Genomic DNA, 15,706 nt, shown 5'->3' with positions numbered 1-15,706 from the left:
CTCACAGGGTGCTGGGTGGTCTCAGGGGACCCTGGGTGGGCTCACAGGGTGCTGGGTGGGCTCAGGGGACCCTGGGTGGGGATGCACTGGCCATGGGTGGGCATGCAGGTCACTGGAGGGGGTCTGGCACAGAGAGGGGGGGTGACAGCGTGACCCAGGGTCCCTGACTGCACTGTCCATCCCACAGGAGCCAGATGCCGGGGCTGCGCTGGTGCCTGCCAGGACGGTGACCCCCCAGCCCTGGGCAGCCCCGCCAAGCCGGTTGCCACAACCGGGGGGGGACGATGGCCAAGCGGCTGGTGGTGGCCTACGGGCTGTGGGCGCTGGGGCTGCACCACATCTACCTGGGCCGGGACAGCCACGCGCTGCTCTGGATGCTGACGCTGGGCGGCTTTGGCGGCGGCTGGCTCTGGGATTTTTGGCACCTCCCTGGCTGGGTGGCTGCTGCCAACGGGGTCAGGGTGCCTGGGGACCGCGGTGGGACCGTGCCGGCCCTCAGCCCCCTGCGCTTGGCGGGGCAGGTGACAGTGGGGACGTATTTTGGGCTGGTGGCAGCCCTGGGGCTGCCCTGGGTGCCTGCGCTGCTGGCACAACCCTTGGCTGTGGGGCTGGGGGTTCATCTGGTCTCCTCGGTGGGGGACCAGACGGCGGAGGCACCTGGCATCCTGGCTGCAGCCTTCCTCGCCTCGCTCCTCTTCCAGGGCCGGGTGCTGGCGGTGCTGCCCGCCAGCCTGGCCGCCAGCATCGTCGCCCAGCGGCACCGACGCTACAAGCCACGGGGGATGCCCCAGCCCCGGCTCTCCGCCCGGCTCTACCACCTCGGGCTGGCGTGCCTGGCTTTTGCCGCCCCGCTCAGCTGCTGCGGGCTCTGCGGAGCTGCCAGGGTGCTGGGCACCCTCCTGGCCCCGCTCCGGGCTGCCACCGAGCTCCTGCTCCTGCCCCTCCGCGCCGGCCAGCTGCTGGCAGGGCTCCTGGGCTTCACCGGTGGCTCCTCGGCTCAGGAGCGCGGCACCGGCTTCCAACTGAGTGGCTGGACCGAGCGGCAGCAGCAGGCGTACGAGGTGCAGGATGCGGCGCTGGGCACCCCGGGGAGGGAAGGGGGGGGTGTGCTGTGCTGGGGGGGGATCCATGGGGTTTAGCTGCTCCCCTGCCTTGGAGTGGGGAGGGGGGGCACCCACCCTTTTTGGGAACACCACCTCCCAGCTGCTGAAGGCACATGCAACCCCCCTGCATGGCCCTGAGAGGGTCCCCCCCCAGCCCACCCCAGCGTGTCCCTCTCGCCCCAGGTCCTGGGAATCCCAGCTGGCTCCTCTGCTGAGGATGTGCACCGGAGCTACCGGGAGCTGGTGAAGGTTTGGCACCCGGACCACAACCGGCACCGGGCTGAGGAGGCCGAGAGGCGCTTCATTGAGCTGCAGGAAGCCTACGAGGAGCTGGCGGGGGCCCGGCGAGCAGCGGGGGGGTGACAAGAGCCGGGGGCGGGGGGTTAGGATTTGTAAACACGACGTTTCCCTCTTGCCGCTTGTTCGTTCCTTCGCTCGGCGCGGCCGGGCCTGGCGATAAACCGTTGATAAACCAGGGATGGCTGCAAAGCAATGGGGGGAGTGAACTGTTGCACGTGGGCTTGTGCAAAGCATTGCACGAGGCAGCTGCCAGGCCTTTGCACGGCGCCGGTGCCACCGCGGGGCGAGGTTGGGGGGGGTGCGGGGGGAGCAGTTAAGGCGGAGAGGAGCCGCGAACCCGCGGAACGCAGAGCTCGGCCTTTCCCGGAGGGCACTCGGGCGTTTCCGCCGCAGGGCGGTGGCTCTCGGCAGTTTCCGTCCACGTTCGGCACCCGCCGCCCCGCCCCGCCCCGCCCCTCGCGGGGGCGGGGAGGCGGAGCTTCGGCACCGCGGGATTCGATTGGTTCTCGGCGGTGGTTGGCCACTCCCTCCCCGCACGCCGGCGGCGGGAGGGGGCGGGGTTTTCACAGCGCGTCGGCTGGGCCGCTTCGCCATTGGCTGGCGGGATGCCGCCCTCCGCGAGCCGCTCCTGGCCCCCGCGCGCCCAGGGGCTGCGCCCTGCCCCCTCATTGGCCAGGAGCGCTCCGCCCGGCCCCCGCGTCGCATCTGAATGGCTGGAGAGGAAGGAGGGCGGGCCGAGCCGGGCCTTCCTCGCCTTCTCATTGGCGCAGTCCTCCAGGAGGGCGGGAGCGGTGCGGCGGCCGCGCGTCGCCATTGGCTGCCGAGCGGTGAGCCTCGCTCCGATTGGCTGGGCGCGGCGTGAGGGCTCCTGCCGGGCCGCGGCCCCCGCCCCCCTCCCCGGTGCATCGCGGCGGCCTGAGGTGAGGGGGGGGCGCGGCGGACGGGCCCCCACCGCCACGGCCGGTGAGTGCGGGGCGGCCGGGGGCTGCGGGGCCGGGCCAACGCGGGGAGGGGGCGGGGGCGAGGGGTGGGGGAGGGCGCAGCCGGGGGCCGGGCCGGGAGGGGCCTTGTGAGGGGGGGTGGGGGGGCTGAGGGGCCTTGTGAGGGGTAATGGGGGGGCTGAGGGGCCTTGTGAGGGGGCACGAGGGGGTCGGAAGGCCCTTGTGAGGGGGTTTGGGGGGACTGAGGGGCCTTGTGAGGGAGTTTGAGGGGGCTGAGGGGCCTTGTGAGGGGAAATGGGGAGGTCGGAAGGTCCTTGTGAGGGGGTTTGGGGGGGCTGAGGGGCCTTGTGAGAGATTGGGGGGGGTCGGAAGGGCCTTGTGAGGGGTTTTGTGGGAGCTGAAGGGCCTTGTGGGGGGGTTTGGGGGGGCTGAGGGGCCTTGTGAGGGGGTTTGAGGGGGCTGAGGGCCTTGTGAGGGGTTTGGGGGGGTTGGAGAGACGTTGTGAGGGGTTTGGGGGGGGCTGAGGGGCCTTGGGGAGGGGGATGAGGGGTCTTTTGTGGGGAAGCTGGGGGAGCTCTGTGAGGGAAGGAACAGCCTGCGGAGAAATGGGGGAAGCCCAAGGGGTGCTGTGTGGGGAAGGGGGTGCTCTGTGCGGGGTGAGGCGTTTGGGGTGGTTTGGGAGGGAAGGATGATAGTGATGGGGGACTGGGAGAGGGCCTGGGTACTGGAGGGGCATGGGGAGGAGTAGCACCCCTTCCCCACCCCCCCGCGATGGGGAGGGGATAGGGGGGGAGTGGGCCAGTGGGGTGGTGGGCAGGGGTGCCAGTGGGGGACCCAGGGGTGGCTGTAGAAGAGGGTTTGTGGGTTGGGCTGAGTGGAGCAGAAGGGTTTTAATGGGGTAAAGGGGGGCAGGGGGGACCGTGGGAGTGTGGGGCCAGCATGGCTGACGGGGAGTGGACAGTCAGGGGTGTTAATACATTATTTATGCCGCAGACAGTGCACGTACACAGCCCAGCTCACCCATTGCTTCCACCCGCTGTCCTTCCTCCCTGCCTCCGCCGTGCCTCTCCTGCACCGGCCCAGCTCGTAAATCCCAGGGGCAGGAATCCTCTCCCGGCGTGCCTGGAGATCCTGCTCTGTGGCCTTTGGTTGTTACTGTCACACAAATAATTAACTAATTAGGGTGGTGGAAAGCAGGCTGGGTTGCAAAGAGGGAAATGTTATTTTTCTTCCCCCCATACCTCCCCAGGGTTCTGATCTTAGCACACCTAAAGCTTGACTTCCCCCCCTCGCCCCATTCACTCAGGATTTTCTCCGTGAGAAAGTGAGCCAGCATGAGTTAGAAGGTGGCTTCCCCCCCACTCTTTTCCCCCCCGTGGGTGCTCATCGGTGCTGTTCTTGTTTTGTGCTTGATGATCAGCTTCCTGAGTGAGCAGAAATAGGCGTTAATGTATCCGCAGAGGGAGCTGTTGCAGAGAAGTTGTGAAGCCTGCTTCCCCGCAGAGACAGGCCCTATGCCGCGGTTGCATAGGAAGGAAGGCGAAGAATAGGATTTTGTTCAGTTTGGAGAGGGGAGAAAATCCTGTATGGGATGTGGGATTTCCTTCTGAGGGTGCCTTAATATTTCTCCTGTGGTAATTGCCCTCCCTGGGTATAATGTTCCTCTGCCAGGGGTGATGGAGGGGTGTCAGGGGTGATGGAGGGGTGTCAGGGGTGATGGAGGGGTGACAGGGGTGATGGAGGGGTGATGGTCAGATCAATTCTCTTGCAAAGCAGTTTGCCATCATCGGGCCATCAGAGGAGCTTGAGGAAACAGAAACAAAAGCTTCTGTGTGGAGCCTTTGTTAACTGATGGGAGGTAAACTTGGAACAATGGACAAAAAATTCCCCTGCCAACTACCGTGGGATCCGCTTCAGTGTCCCGCCAGAGTCTGGTGGCTGTTTTCATGATTTTGAGCTTTGTAGAATGATTACTTCTCACTAACTTTGCGCTGTGCTTCCCGCTGGATGCTGCCATTGGAAAGCTCTGGCTGCCACGTCTTTCTTTGGAGGTGTTGCAGATCTTGAGGCCTTTTGCCTCGAAAGTTACAGGCAGGGGGTGTGGAGTGTTTTCACGTACTGTTTGGCTCTGGGACTTCGGGATTTTTAAGCAGGACTTGCTCACACAAGCTGGGGGTGCCCTGTTACGCAGTCTGGCTGGAGTATAGGCCTGAATCCGGGAGATTTTGGGACCGGTGGGAGGTCTGGTAGAGCAGAAAGGGCAGCGGGCAGCGGTGTTTGGGGTGAGAGTCCCCTAATTCCTCATGACTATGGCTGGCACCGAGCTCCTGGCATCCCTCGTAGCCCGCCCTGGGGAGACAGAGTGTGGGAGCGCAGCCTGATCTGTGCTTGGGTTGAGGATTAGAGGCGGAATCTCCCCAGAAAAACCTGCATCGGCGTTGGCGCTACCCCCTGAAAGGTGGGGGGGCAGAAGCGGGGGTCTGACAGCGCTGCAGCGTCTCCCCTCCCTCAGTACTGCTGGCCCGGGAGGGCCTGCTGAGGCGTCACTGGGGTCCCTCTCACTCTCCTGCTGTCCCACGGTGTTGCTCTAAGCACTCGGTGCTTGGGGCCTTGTGTTTATTTATTTCCTTTACTGCAATACTCTGTCAATAACGTAGTTTGTGTGCGTGGGGCCAGCGAAGTGCATGCAGCCTGTCTCAACTCTTGATCCGCATGGAAGCTGGGTTCAGTGGCTGTTTTGCTGTATATCACATATACGTGGCCACAGCAGTGTCTGCTGAGGCTACTGTCGTTTCAAGTTTGCCAGACTAAACTCCTCTTGCAGGGATTGACTAATGCAGAAGGTTTTTTTTTTTTTTTTAATTGTAGCTTACTCTTCAAGGGGCATTTAAATATTTTATGATTTTTCTGGGCCATGCAACCCCTAAGCAGAAGATTCTTGTTGGATTCAGGACAAAGGAGCTCTAAAGGTGATTTGGAATCTGAAGAGGATATATCGGTACTGCATTTTAAAAAAAATAGTAGATCTAGCAATTAAAATATAGGGCTTGTTTTTAATGATATTTTCAAGCTCTGTCTTGGGATATCAGACCTGGAGATTAGCTATAATCAAGGAAAAAGCTGAGGGAAGGTTTCTAGTAGGACTACAGTAATCCAATTCACCCCATTTAAATTTGGGGAGATGAAGGATGTTTTCACTGCTTAAAGTTGGGCAGTGAATGTTGGGCAATGAACCTGCTGTATTTGCCATTATTTTTTCCTTTTCCAAAAGCTTCTGATTTTTAGGTACTTTGATAAAAAGTGAAACTTAAATCTAAAAGACATGTGTTTATCCACTTGAATATGAAAACTCTTGTCAAGTCCCTGAGACTCTTCCAGATCACAAATACAATCTAAAAATGGTAGTGATACAGGCAAAATGACCTGGGACGGACATACATGTGTGAGTTGCCATTGCAGCTGTTCCCTCCTGCGCAGGCTGCTCAGGAAGGGCTACAGAAATCTCTGAATGGAGGGAAGGAGGACCAGAACACTAAGTGCAAAGAGATCTTTGCTTCAGGAAAGCAAAATTCAGTGTCCAACTCCCAAGTGTTTTGCTCCTGCTGAGTTGCTCCGCATGTAAAGCGTCAGAAAGCCCACCAGCAATTCCCAGTTTATCTGGAAAGTGAGTATGGAAAACAGCGTCAGACCAGGAATCCTGCATCCAGGAATCCCGTAGCCCCCTCCTGAAGAACACAAACCCCTGTGGTCTGATCTTTTATCTTGTTTAAGTATTTGTAAACACAGCCATCGGGGGTTTTGTGGCACCTTCGGAATAGATGGGGGGATGTTTTGTCATCTGAAATGTGTAGTTTTACTTCTTTGTGCTGCAAAATGATGCACAATTAGCTTATGAGAGGTAGATGTTTGAGAATAACTAATGCTCAGTCGTGCTCTGCATAATGCATTTGGTGAAAGAACAATAAATGTGTGGATTTCAACAGAATATAGACAGCTAATTATCTCTGAGGTTAAATATTCAGTTCATTCCTGAGGAAATACTGAAAAAAAAAACCAACAAACCCCAAGAGTGATATTAAGAAACTATTTTTTTAAATCCTAAAATGGTTCTTTTTATTGTACAGTTTTATGATCCTTCATCCTGTACCATGGAAGGACTGGTCCAAAGCAGGGAAAGAAGCTGCTTTGTGCAGGCAGGGATGTGGCTGTGGGCGCCGGATTGTCCCAGACCTGTGCTGGGAGAGGCGAGGAGGCCGCGTGGCTCCTTCCCCGCCTGCTGTGGCCCAGCTGTTGTGTGGTGGAAGGAACTTCTGAAAACCGACTGTCTCGAGTTGAGGGGGGATAAAAAAAAAAAAAAAAAGAAAAAAACCCCCCCAAGTTACAGTGGGGCTTGTGCTGTGCTCGCTGCTCAACGGTGTGCTTCCTTCCTTTCTGATGCGGGGTAATAAAGCTGCCTGGCTTTGATTACAGCATCGGCCTGATGTGTTTGGTGGCCTGTTTCAGGGCAAAAAAGTTAGTTCTTCAAAACAGAAACGACCAAGACATCTGTTGAACATGAGAGATGAACAGACTTATTTTGGTCTGCTGTAACTTCACAGGTCTTTGCTGAAAAAAACTCCAAGTCTCAGTGTTTCAGCGCTGCATAAATTCCCCAGGGATTCAGTGGGGGGTCTGGGAAAAATGAGTTTGGACTGGCAGAACCCAGTGAAGGCAATAGAAATTTGGGGTGTCGGCGCTGTCTGTGTGCAGTGGGCATGTCAAACCTGCTCCTCCCAAGTTGTGGTCCATGACAGGTAGAATAAGTTCCTGAATTTCTAGCGCAATTGTTGCTTTTTTTTTTTTTTTCTTTTTTTTTTTTTTTTTTTTTTTTTTTCAGGACATGCTATAAAACTGAGTTAATTCCCTTCTTGTGTGAGCGCGTTGCGGAGCGGGGGCCCAGCGCTGTAGGTAAATACCCGGGTCCTCTGTGGTGCCGGAGTCTTGGAAAATGGATTTTTATTTGACAATGATTATAAATTACAAACAGGACAATTTATTCCACTGAAATGCTGTTGTGTGTACTCACAGAGACGACTCTTACGTGCTTGATCAACAAGATTAAGATAGGTTGGTAAGGGACTACTTAACTCAAAAGCCAATTAGCCAGATGCTACTGTACAGCGTGAATTATGCTCCAGCTGGGCGTGAGGGGGAGGCTGGGGACAGCCCACGGTGCTGCCTGCCCGCAGTCCCAAAACAACACTGGTGAAAACCCTCCCAAGGAGCAGATTTGTTTATTCTTCAGAACTCCAGGTTTCTCAGCAAAAGCATCTTCCGTAGACTAATAAAAAAATCCAGACGAATTTCTCACTGTTTATCATCTTTTCCTTCAAGTAGGGAGCTATCGAGTTCCGAAAGTTTGCTGAAATAATCCGTCTAGACAGAGCAAGAATAACACGGCAAGCTTACACCACGGGTGGGGGATTTAGAAGTAGTTTCTTTTTTGACTTGATGTCTGTAAAATTTTGAATGTTTTCCTTCTTTCTAAATTAGAGAGAATACGCTGATATTTGTGCATTTAACAATAATGTGCATTTCTAGTGTGTATTGGAAAAGTTTTGTGTTGTCAGCTCAACACTGGCTGCTCTGGGAGGAGTTTGGTTGCTCTGTCCGTAGCAGGAGGGAGTTTGGTTTCTGTGGGTTATATTGCTCCCCTGTCAGTTCTGTTATAACTGCAATATTTTATTTTAATCCTGCAGGTAGATTTCTTGACATTTTTGTATGGATGCTTTACTGTTTCTATAGATACATACGGTGCACTATATAAGCCTTATATTGTCCTTATCTGAAGGAGCTCTCTGCCTGTAATGAGTTTATTTGAACTTAAATTAACCTTTGCTATTTTGCCAGTCTTGAAATTTCCACTTGGGTTTTAAAAACGTGTGTGTGTGTTTTACAGCCCTCTCGCGCCAATCGGTTTAAGGTTCCCAGCTAAGAGCCGTGTTGAAATTTCCAGCAGATCTGCTGTAGAGACGCCGAGCTAAAGGCAGGTCACGCAGCCTGAACCCCAATTCTGACGTGAGCCAGAGCTGCTTTTGGCTGTCTGGCTCTAGATTCTTACCACTGGGTATATCGGATGAAATATTAATTGCATCATCAAGGAGTAAAGATTTGCCATTTTATACTCATCAGATATATCAGTGGGGTTTTGTTTCCAGTCCATTATTTTTGTGCTTAGAATTTAGCTTGCCAAAGAGTACTTCAGAACCTGCTGTATGTTGTTTGTTTTCCCCCCAAGACTTAATTACTGTTTATTTTTCTTCTTTGAAGTGGGTAAAAGTATATTTATTGGGTGATAAGGTGTAGTGTTTTTCAGGCTTTTTGAGATTTCATGATAACTTCTTTACTGGCAACTTCTGTTTTTTTACAGCTTGTTTCTAGACTTTGTCTGAACCAATTGTTCTTGCAGTTATTTGCTTTTTGGGGGTGCACGTGCAGAGGCAGTTTTTAAGTGTTGCTTTGTTTCATGAATTAAGTTTGAGGCAACTTGAGGGAGTTCATGTAAAGTACTCGCAAGCGTGATGTTACGGGTTTTTGTCAGCACCTGTGTAATTCCGCGCTCCCTCCGGATCAAAGCATGCTTCTCTTTATTTAAAAAATGAAATTATAAAGATGATTCTAAAGCACAGTTTTGTTTTATTTTTTGTTTGTTTGTTTTTAAAACTCTGAGCAATATATATATCCAGAAGGCATTTAACTCTGGTATCATAGGTCAGTGCGTGAGCACTTTCCTTCTCAGCAACCCCGCATTATCTCAAAATCACAGGAGGTGCCAGAGGTTCCCGGCAGCTGGATGGCTGCGCTGCCTGCGGAGCGTTTCCTGGTCGAGGACACAAAGCAGTCAGGCAGGGAAGTGAAACTTGGGTGTAATCGAGCAAACCAAGGCACAGCAGCCACGCTCGCACGGCCGGCACAGCTCGGAGCTCGACCTGCCGGCAGTCTCCAGGCGTCGAGCTCGGGGGCCGCTCACATCCTGATACAGCAGCCTAATCCTTCACTAAATTCTCCGGCTTCTGTGTTTTTGAGCAGAGTTTCAAATGCCACAGATTTTATGAGGTGATATTTAGTGCCTCGAGGCATCAAAGCGAATGAAGGCATTTAATTTGGAGAGCTGAAGGCGGCGAGGCAGGAGTTTGTAACCACCTCTCATTTGGGACTTTGCAGGTAAAAAATTCTTTTGCACAGGCTTTTTTTGTGCAGCCAGCGAGCGTCGACTCTGTCTCAGATTTAGATTGCTAGGGTCACTGGTTGGAAATAAGTTTTGAACTCCTCTGTAGCTAATAAAGGAGAATTCTAATGATAGAAAATGTCTATTTTTAAATCAAAATAGGCTCATTAGGATCCTGGCGATGAATCCTGGGGCAGCATTGCAGGTTCTTGTGTTGCAGGAGCATTGCTGCATTCCTCAGACTTGTAAACCATATCCCTAGAAATAATCCTCCTCGTCGGGGTGGGCGGGAGTTGAACTTCTAATTAATTCTGGAGCAAATTAGATGCGTGTTTCTCAGTGCTGTCATTTCATTTTCAAGGGCGTGTGGGTTTTGCTAAAATGTACAAGGTCTCCTGATGTTTGCTAAAATATTTTGCATTTTCAGTTACCTGCATTTTCCATACTGAAATGTCAATTTTTGTGTGTTTTCTCACTCCAGTGTGAATACGGCTTTGAGGTTTTGTGACGGGGGCCAGATCCTTCCTAGGGGTTAGGCGGGTTTGCTGTGGCAGAGAGGTCTCTATTGTTTCCTTACCTTGTGTATCCTGTTGTTCTTTGTTTAACCTGTCACCGTACTTGATGTGGTGCCTGCCGCCCCAGCTCACAGTGGCTCCTTAAATCAGGAGCTCTGGGAGCACCAGGAAAATACACGTATGTAATGCCACACAGAGCTGCCCCTGCACCACCTCAGTGGGGGAGGCTTGTGTTTTGTGTTCTGTTGAAAGAAAGCAGAGAAAATGTTTAAAATTTGTATGCTTTTGGGTGCTGGCAGCCAAATGAATTTTGCCTTCCCTGGAATACTGGTTGCATTAACACGAGAGATCTAAGAGTTCGGGCTGTGATGAGTGTTGTCACCGAGCACAGGAGCTACGCTCTCGGTCCGCTTTGTCCAAGGGCTCTTGCATCCACAAATGCTGGCGTTTGTGTAAATGGCTTTTTTATGGCAGGTTCTAACCCTGGTTCTGCTGCTTGGATGCTTAAGTGACAGTGTCTTACAGTAGCTTGGAATTAAGCCTGTTGAACTGTACCAAGTCTTCTGTAGGGATCTTGTTGCTTTATATTTAATGTTCTTTTTTTTCTGGCTAGTTCTTTCACCCCACCTTTAAACAAAATACAAATTTTACTCTTAAAAAGCATGAGCAAGATGGCTCTGACAAGCTGGGAGGCTTGGGGTATGCCTTGGCTAGTACAGTAGCAATTTTCTTATTTCCTCTTTTTTTTTTTTTCTTTTTCAGAACCTGAAAAGACCGAAAGACCGATACCAACTGCTGCAGTCAGGCTTCGTGACAAGAAGTTGCTTTTCAGAGGAAGGAGCTGTAGTGCTCTGCTGGCCTGTCAGCAGATTTTTGACAACTCCAGACCCCGTTTGCCCTCGCAGCTGGGATTTTGCCATCCCAAACCAGATATCTGCCGCTTCCCGCATTGATACAAGGCGGTGTGTGAATTGCAACTGCCAGCTACGTTGCTCAAGGGCGAGGACTCAATTTTTTCCCCCCTCCTGTATAGCCGGACATTAGAGCAAACACGCTGAGATGTCTAAAAAACAAAATACAAAAGGTAAGGTGCATGTGAACGTGATATAATCAAATGCCAATAAACAGCACTATTGATTCCAAAGTTATCAATTAGGAAAGGGGTTAATTGCTTTTGCTATACTCCTTTCAAGGCTGCTAGTGTGACTTGACAGCTTACTGTCACTATCTTAGTGACATCGTGTAACCTGTTGGGTTTTGCGACATTTTTAGTAGCATTTCAGTTGTCCAGCTGGACAGTTCTGATTTCACGAGTTCCTGTCTAATGTTACTGTTGCATCACTTTCACAGTCAGGCAACAGGAGAAAAAAATATTATTTAGTAGTTGAAAAGTTGCCGAGCTAAACTTTTTGATTTTACTGGGGGCCCTGGTTGGTGTGTGACCTCCCCTCGCTGGGTACGGCCAGGATGGATTTGAGTGGTGTCTGGGTCCCTTGTGGGATTAACTCTACCAAAGCTTAGTCTGCTCCCCCTCAGACGCTCCGCGTGCCCTGTGGACGCCGGGGTTTCGGGGCAGGCTTCTCTTGGGTTTGCTTGTCCTGCCTGTGGCAGCCGCTTGCCGGGAACCCAGTTAAGGAACAAGCCATCAAACTGGGGTGAGATGGCTCAGCTCAGGTCCTCGCTGGCGGGGATGTGACTCAAACCAGACCTATTTGAATCTTCTTCCTTCGAGATAGGTACGGAAGGGCAACGAGCAAGTTTGTGAGAAGCTTTCCCCCCTGCTTTGTCTTCAGATGCACAGGCTGGTTTTCCTTTTTCTGCCATTGTATGTTAAGTGGCAAAGCCGTTCTGGCGTCAAGCAGCTTATTTCAGGGAGGGATCTTATTTGTCGTGTGTGAAACATTAATTCCGAAGCGTGTGTATGGTGGGGGAAGAAAGGGGGGTTGAGGGTTACGGTTCTCTTTTTATTTGAACCGACTACTAATTAATAATTTAAGACGAATGGGTTTGACAATTCATGTCCTCTACCTCAAGAGAAGAGCTTTTGTTCTCTGTAGATTTTTTTATTTTTTTTTTTCCTGGCAGCTTTGGCGTAGAAACGGCATCTACCTAAGGAGCCCAGCCGTCCTTTGACAGCTAGATCCATACATGATTCAAAGCAATTAGTAACAGTTATGGAAATTATTGTCTAGGATAATTTTTGAGTGATTTTTAAAACACTGTATTTGTATCTGTGCTCTTGGAAGCCTTGGTACAAGTCATTAAGAAATCGACGTCTCTGATGCTGGAAACAGAGCCCGGCATTTGTTGGTGCTGAGTTCATGTGGAGAGAAAAACACACCTTGAAACAGCAGAAGAGAATTAATGGGGCTGAGTAGGGGAATGGCAAGAGAAATCTGTAGGAGACAACTGGGGGGAAACACGGGAAGCAGTTACTCTGAGGGAATTCAGGGGTTTGGCAAATCCCCAGCTGAATGAGAAAGACGGCACAATTGCTGCTCTCGGTGTGGTTCGGCAGAGTGTGTTGGAGAGAGAACCCGCTGGGAAGTGCTGGCATGTATTGGGTTCCTAAAGAAAAGTAAAGGGATCTTGGACATAAATATTTGACACCGAGCAGGAATGCAGAGTAGGCTTTAATTCGCTCTGCCACCGGGGATATAAAATACGCCCTGCTTTGTTAAGCAGGCTCATCTCCAGCCTGCGTTGCAGTGGCAATGTGGACATAAGGGAAGGTGAGAGTTAAAGCTGCAGACTCTTCTGGCTGTGCCCTGTCCTGTTTGGACTGTGATTGAATTTTCAATTACTACTTTTCTGCTGCTCTAGAATGTTAATGTAGTCAACAAATATTTTCCAGTCCTCTGTAAAGGAGTGTACATTGGCCAGGTAAGGAATGTCTTTTCAGTTTCTCTTTCTTTCTGAAAGCAAAACAAAACCCCTTTGCAGTGTAACAAAGGGCTGGTGAGAAGCTTGGTGAGAGAGGGAACGAGACAGACCTATTTTTAATAATGCAGCACTTCTGAAACCGAATCAGAAGCCCACCTGTTTCTTCTTAAAAGTGCCACAGAACAGAGTGAACATCTGAGCTGTCCAGAAGGGTATTTTTAAGTCTTGTGAAAATGTACATGCAAAGTTTGGGCACAAAATCATGTTCTACTGCTGAATATTACTGGCTGTAAATAACTCTTTACTCAAAAGATCTATGCTGAGGAGAAAACAGTTCGATCTGTAAACCAGTCATGTAATTATCCCTATTCAAAATCCAAATGCGTGCATCCACATATAGGTCCATGTCTGGGTTATACTGGCTGGCTCATTTCAGCTTTAGTATATTCTATAAGGGGTAATTTAGAAATTCGAAGGAAAGGTAGTCTCAGTGATGCCAGATCTCTAAATAAATACTTCCCCAGGGTCTAGCAGGTTTGTTGGTTTTCTGCTGTCTGAAGTGATCTTGGATTCTTAGTGCTTCCGTTTTCCCCCAACACGCAGTGTGTGCACTCCCTCTCATCCCCCCTCCTGACTCGATTAATTGATTTGAGTGAAAGCAGCCACCAGGCTCAGGAGTGACTGGTGACCCCAGGATACAAAGCAATCACATAAATCTTGTTTCCATCGGACATCAGCCACGGTTTTAGGCATGCCAGGTTCCTGAATAAAACAGCATTCGGGTTCCTACTCATCTCAATACATCGAGGAGCCATTTCAATTGATGGAAAATTGCCCTGTGTGAATTTGGAAAAGGTGAAAGGTCTTTGGTATCAGTTGCTGGGAAGGGAGGGATTAGGCTGGAGCGGTGCTAAGCAGCAGGGAGCCTGCACGCCAGAGCCTTTACAGAAACCCCAAGTGTGAGGAAAAATTGTTTTTAAGCTCGTACTTTGTTTAACAACGCATCAACCCAGCAGAAGATGCTGCTCTGCAAGAAACAAGGCCTTGCTGCTTGGCATGGTTGCAGGCTATTAGTTCAGTCTGTGTCCAGGTAACTTCTGGTAGAATGGGCAAACCGGGAGGTTGCAGAGTTACTCTGCAAGGCAGCACTTGGTGTGAATTACGCTGAAAATGCACAAAGGCGAGTATTGAGCATGTGTTCTGTAACCTGATAAATCGGATCCTGGCTGGGGAGCGAGCTCGGGTGCGGTATGAGGATGCAGGTGGTGCCAGGAATTCATGGGAACTTCAGCTGCGTCCCTCTGCTGAGTGTGATGCTCTGAAAACACGCAGGTTTAATTTAATTTTTCATTTTTTATGTGTAGATGGAAATGAGCTGGGAGGGTGAAGACTGTCCTGCAGTTTGAATTACCTTAATGGCTCTCTGTTTGGCTTCGCTGCCTTAGCCCCGCTGAAAGCTGATGGCCTTGCTTCGCTGCTTGTGTGCCTGCAGCAGAAGGCGGAGCGCGGGTCAGAACCGGAGCCGTGACAGTGGCCGGGAAGCGGCAGCGTGCCTGCGGTGGCTGAACCGGTGGGTGACACCGCGGGGACAATTGCACCAGCACCCCAGGGGTTTCCCCTGCCCGCCGGCGCTTCGGAGAGCTGTGTCCCAACGAGTCGTTGCCTTTGCGGCAAAAATACCTGCTTTTTGTGTCAGCAGAAATGCCCAGTCTTAGCAGCATAACTGCGGGTATAATTTAGTTGATTTGCAAGAAGTTAATTTTTATACCATACTTAATTTTTTTTTTTTTTTTCCCCCCACTTTTCCAAGCCCTTACGTGAGCGTGGCCTTATATTGGGAAGGCAGCCTGCGTTAACACGAGGGGTGACTCTTCCACTGCCATCCAGCTTCTGCTGGAGATCGGGTGTCTGGAAGGTTGGCTTTGCTCACCTCAGAATGAATTCTTCAAATTGTGAGCCCATCTCTTGCCTGTGTATCCTTACTCCTCCTGAAACACAGCAAGTGTTTTTGTAATCACGCCCTGGTGAACCGATCACTTTCCTGTATCAGGTTTGGACCCAGAAGGCCGTGTTGCGTGCTTGGCCTCTTGAAATCTGTTTGAGAAAATAAGCAGGAAAGTGGCATTTCTTGTTGAGACAAAACTCTGAAGTGCAGCTGCCACCTCCGTGGGCTGGCTGTGCGCTGCAGGAATATCACAGGCCTGTCCTTGGAGCATTCAAATAGTTTCCACAACAGCTGATTGAGGTACCAAACTCCGACTTTGAATGTGCCTGGGCTGCAAGCAGGGACAGAAATTGAGCTTAGTAACTCAACAGACCTGCTCAAATACCCCAGTGTATTTTGGGGAAGGGAGGGCTTAGGGTGGTGTGTGGTAGTGATGTTCCTCCCCTTGGATTATGGACAAAGTTCGTGTTTCGATGTAGTTTTTTCACGGTATCAGTGAAACGTCTGGACAACAGCAAACCCAGGAATATTGATTCTGACCCCAGTTCAGTCCTTACTCTTCTCTCATTTGCGAAGAGTGAGCTTAGCACTGGTACCTCTGTTGCCTGTTAGCAAGAACAGTTCTTACAAGGGAAAAAAAATAGCAGTATGTGTTGATGTAATTTGTAAGGAAAAGCAGGATGTGAGAGATGTGAAATGCAGCCCGTGGTGGTCTGTTTGATTCAGGTGCAAAGCCTGACACCCTGGGAGCCGTGAAACCACAGAAGGCTCCCACAGATGTAGTCTCCTATGTAGCCCTGTTTTCGGAAATC

At 51.3% G+C, this 15,706-nt stretch overlaps 2 protein-coding genes across 6 annotated transcripts in view; both read left to right on the top strand.

The window, feature by feature from the left end:
* The first annotated feature begins 284 nt into the window (after positions 1–284).
* Positions 285–1,466, top strand: DNAJC22 (DnaJ heat shock protein family (Hsp40) member C22). Its single transcript, XM_033004095.2, has 2 exons — positions 285–1,061; positions 1,287–1,466. Exons 1-2 carry the CDS (start codon positions 285–287, stop codon positions 1,464–1,466), a joined length of 957 nt encoding a protein of 318 aa, XP_032859986.2.
* Positions 1,467–2,259: 793 nt separating this feature from the next.
* Positions 2,260–15,706, top strand: part of SPATS2 (spermatogenesis associated serine rich 2) — a 30,756-nt gene continuing 17,309 nt past the window's right edge. The window contains exons 1-2 of one of the 5 annotated variants that reach the window (XM_042796449.1): positions 2,260–2,366; positions 10,829–11,150. In XM_042796449.1, the coding sequence (XP_042652383.1) occupies positions 11,126–11,150 (25 nt within the window). In that variant the 5' untranslated portion in view covers positions 2,260–2,366; positions 10,829–11,125. Of the gene's footprint in view, positions 2,367–5,247; positions 5,343–7,272; positions 7,292–10,828; positions 11,151–14,448; positions 14,520–15,706 lie in introns of those variants that run through there. The other 4 variants (XM_042796451.1, XM_042796448.1, XM_042796450.1 and 1 more) reach the window with 4 other exon arrangements.

The sequence above is a fragment of the Tyto alba genome, unplaced genomic scaffold, assembly GCF_018691265.1.
Source record: "Tyto alba isolate M040663 unplaced genomic scaffold, T.alba_DEE_v4.0 Super-Scaffold_23, whole genome shotgun sequence".
In the NCBI taxonomy this organism is placed as follows: domain Eukaryota; kingdom Metazoa; phylum Chordata; class Aves; order Strigiformes; family Tytonidae; genus Tyto; species Tyto alba.
Note: the sequence above shows the minus strand (reverse complement) of the source record. Positions and strands in the feature narration are given on the sequence as shown.